This window comes from Bidens hawaiensis, unplaced genomic scaffold (genome assembly GCF_021521415.1).
Source record: "Bidens hawaiensis isolate Kalapana, Puna unplaced genomic scaffold, B.hawaiensis_p1.1 tig00008374_1, whole genome shotgun sequence".
Taxonomy (NCBI): domain Eukaryota; kingdom Viridiplantae; phylum Streptophyta; class Magnoliopsida; order Asterales; family Asteraceae; genus Bidens; species Bidens hawaiensis.
The window spans coordinates 677077-681153 of record NW_027491592.1 but is presented as its reverse complement, the minus strand read 5'-3'; the positions used below and the strand labels follow the sequence as shown (position 1 = coordinate 681153).

The 4077-nt window shown below is 37.4% G+C and overlaps 1 protein-coding gene across 1 annotated transcript; it reads right to left on the bottom strand.

The window, feature by feature from the left end:
* Positions 1-645: 645 nt before the first annotated feature.
* On the bottom strand, positions 646-2241 carry LOC143637553 (uncharacterized). The gene is made up of 2 exons (XM_077104921.1): positions 2169-2241; positions 646-1277 (listed from the first exon to the last, which is right to left on the bottom strand). The coding sequence occupies exon 2, from the start codon at positions 1275-1277 to the stop codon at positions 747-749; it is 531 nt and encodes a 176-aa protein (XP_076961036.1). The 5' UTR covers positions 2169-2241; the 3' UTR covers positions 646-746.
* Positions 2242-4077: the final 1836 nt, after the last annotated feature.

Below are 4077 nucleotides of genomic sequence, written 5' to 3'. Positions count from 1 at the left end.
TGTATTTGGTTTATTTCTTTGATTCTGTATTGTATTCAGATTCTTGTATTGTATTGTATGAGTAATAAAACTGTTTGTTAATTTTCTGTTTATTTACTCAATTCACGAATTCGGTTCCTACATTTTTCACACCGGGTAGAAAATGAGACCGGTTCCAGTCAGGAACCGGGTCGGTTCCGGACCCGAACCGATGGCCTGAAATGTCAACTTTTAGGAACCGGGTAGGGTAAGAACCGGGACCGGGTATTACGTAAAAACCGGTTCCGCCGTTTTTTTTGAAATTCAAATAATAGAGCCGCTAGGAACCGGTTCCAACGGCTATATAGCCGGTTTTGACCGTTAGAACCGGTTTTTTTACAATATAAAGCTTAAACCATTTAACCTAAAAACCATTTAAAGTTTTAAACCATGTCATCCAGTACAACTATTTTGTCACTACTTTTAACTAAAAAATTCAATCCCTAATATAAATATGTTTATGTTTACTTCTAGTAATAATGCAGTTAAGTGCACATCAACCACAATAATATGAATGCACCACAGAAAATGATGCAAATTCTACACAAGGGATTCTTAATCCTACATAATATAAGTTATACCAAATTCAAGCTTCAACCATTGTATAAAAATATTTTTTTAACATGGTGTAAGATACTAAATTATTACAAAAAAAAAACATCGAACCGATTCTTAAAGCATCAGAAACTTTAACACGAGCCAAAAGCTAACAAAGGCATCTTATCGTCTCAAAACAAAGCAACACCTCCACCTGAATATTCAACCTCACGGGCAGGTGGTAAAGACGAGACCCAATCAGACGCATGAGTCGGCAAAAGCCCCAAAGAGTTTAACTTCCACACACCAAGCAACATACCCCCCAAATTTAGGGCAATAAACAACAACTTGGGTGCAAGTAAGTCCACTTTACTATGTTTATACGGCTCAAAAACCTTCCCAACCCCTTGAAGGGCACTTAACGGTTGCCAAAGCGCCGAAATCGTTATTCCAATGCTAAACAAATGAACTGTGCTTCCCGCCATCCACATCATAAACCCCATCATAAGTAGATTCTTGAACGGGCCTTGAGCTACTTCCCATGCTTTTTGTGACTTCCAATTTGCTTCGGCTTCTTTCTGCTGACGACTTAGGGTGGAATCGTCTTGATCGTGTGGGACCCGCGTGAACCCGGGTGGGTCAGGGATGTCATGTGTGGATGAAGCGTCGGTGAATTCAACTGCCCATTTCCGACTTCTCATCACCCCTTTCCCTTTATCCATCTATTAAACAGAAATCATGTTAGGGGAATGTAAACGAACCGAACGTTCATTGAAATATTCAGCAGGAAGTTCGTCTATTTGATGAATGAATAAACATACACAACAAAAGTTTGTGTTCATGTAGTTAAACGAACGAGCATGAACACATGTCCCACTCGCTCATTTATGTTTGTTCGTTTGCATTCGTTTACATTCATTGAATCGTTAATGAACCGTCTGGTGAGAAGTTCCTTTATGTTCGTTTAGTTGATAAACAAACGAACATGAACATAACTACATAGTTAAGTCTTCGTCATGTAGTTAAACGAACAAACGTTAACACAAGTCTCGTTCATTGATCTATGACGCGAACATTCATTTACGTTTGTTCGTTTATGTTAATTCATGTAAATTCATTTATGTTTGTTACTTTAAGTTTGTTTAAGTTCATTCCTTCACGTTCGTTAATAACATTTTAGGCTCAACAGTCAACACACTGGCGTTCATATGTTCGTTCATTTAACTAACACAAGTTAACCCGAGTCACTTAAAATTGCATATTTGACACCAGTAAACGGATTCATAAACTTAAGTCCTTCGAATAATTAACAATAGAAATTGGGCAAAATAAGTTTTATAATATCAAAACTACACTATAGAACTTCAATTACATTTCCCCAAATCACTCCAAATTATTTTAGATACAAACCCTAGAATCCAATTCAGCCAATAAACAAATCATCCCGTAGATCCAGAGAACGCTCTATAACTTCAAATTCGATTCAATACTCGTTTGAATTTACAAAATTGATAACATAATTAATGGTTTAGCAAGGCGATTGAATCAATAAAATTCGATTTGAATTAAGATAGATGAGATAAAATTAACATGGAGATGACATTAAAACATACCAGTATCGGCAATAATAAGACGCTGATTTGAGATCCAACTGTGATGATCGATTGCTGAACTAATGGAGACGAAACCCTTGGTATTGAAGGGGTTCATGAGTATTTATATATACATACGAAGGCTTGTTTGACCCAGTTCAACTTGGATATGACTAGACCAATCTTATTGAATAGTATTAGCTAGTCTGGACTAATCTTTGAATCGTTTGAGAACTTTCAGATAAACATATTTCGCAGGTTATATGTGAATGATTTATCGGTGAAGATAGACATTTCTCTTATTATTTGAATTGGATTTGTATGTTGACGTGAATGCTCTCAATAACATAATGGTAAATGTCCTTTTGTTTTCTATAAGAATCGATCGAGGAATCATTCCATGTCTAGCATCCATAATATCTTAATTAGGATTACTGTCATGGGTTTTAACAAAAGAACAATTAAAATGAAAATAATTATAATTTTGATAAGTTGTCATGTAAATGTCCAACTTACATTTTGTAAGAATTATCACTGGTTAGATCGGAGTTATGATTTTTCTTATGAATCAAATGATTTTATATAGAGTATGAAATTATAATAGATTTAAAAACATTTTTTCACTTTCAAATATACATTTTGGGTTGTAATTTCACAATTAATCAAGTTGTCGGGCCCAATGGAGTTCTCATCGACACAAGAACTACTGGAATCACCAAATAGTTGGAATCACCAAATAAACGCAGCTTCACAAATGGAAAAAATTGAATTAGTTTAGGCAGTGTTGGATGTTTCCGTGTGGGTGATTTGGAAGACAAGAAACGACAATGTTTTTAATAATAGACCTCTATCAATGTCTAAAATGGTGGAGGAAATAAGAACAACGTCATTTCTTTAGGTTACTCAGATGAAAAAAAAAGGTTAAAGATAGATTGGGAGAGTTAGTGGAGCTTCAAGGTGGAGAAACTTGCAATGTAATTAGCCTTAGCCTTTGGTTGTCTTTTCTACTTTTATATGTTACTATTGTTTTCTTGGTTTTATACTTTGTGGCCATAGTAACTTACTTGATTTTTCATGTTTTGGCAATACATTGGCTTTAAAAAAAATAAAAAAATATATGTATATAGATAAATATGACATGAATTATAAAATTTTTATTTAATGGAAGGCTAACTGGTTAGGGTAAATGTTATGACCATGCGAGAGTGGTAACTAGTAAGGGGGTGTTTGGTAGAGGGATTTGATTGGGGAGAAATGGAATTAGAAATATTTCTTTTGTTTGTTTTCCACTTTTCATTTCTATTTCTCTTTCTATTTCTCTAAAACTAGAGAATTCCATTTCTCTTTAAAACAAAGAGAAATCCATTTCTCAGCAGCCTCCTCATAGCATGTCACCACCCCGTCTCCGGCCACCACCCCGTCTCCGGCCGCCACCTCGTCTCCAAGTCTGCAACCGCCACCTCGTCTCCAAGTCTGCAACCACCACCCCGTCTCCTCCGTTCGCAGTGGTGAACACAGAGATGGTAACCGGTTGTAGGTTGCAGGTGGTACGGGTGAACGGAGATTAGGGTTTCAAGTGGTGGTTCGTGGTAGGTTAGGGTTTTCAGATGGTCGGGTGATTGTGGTCGCAGGTGGGTGACAGTGGTGGTGGAAATCGGCGGTGGTCGCAGGTGGCTTCTGATTATCATCATCATCATCGCCACCACAACCACCACCACAAAATCTCCAAAGAGGCAGTGATGACAGATCTGAGCCTCCTTTTTCTATATCTTATGTTCCAAAAATTTGAATCTTTTTAATTTCTTGTGTACTGTGGTTGAAGAAGGGGATTTGGTGGCGGCAGCCGGTGGTGGTGGGCTGTGGTTGAAGAAAGGGCTGTGGTGGTGGTGCTGGTGGTGTGGGGCTGTGGTGGTGGTGCTGGTGGTGGTGG

Bases quoted from the DNA above. Each gene is read 5' to 3' on its own strand.
- LOC143637553 (XM_077104921.1), bottom strand. From the start codon at position 1,277: ATGGATAAAGGGAAAGGGGTGATGAGAAGTCGGAAATGGGCAGTTGAA.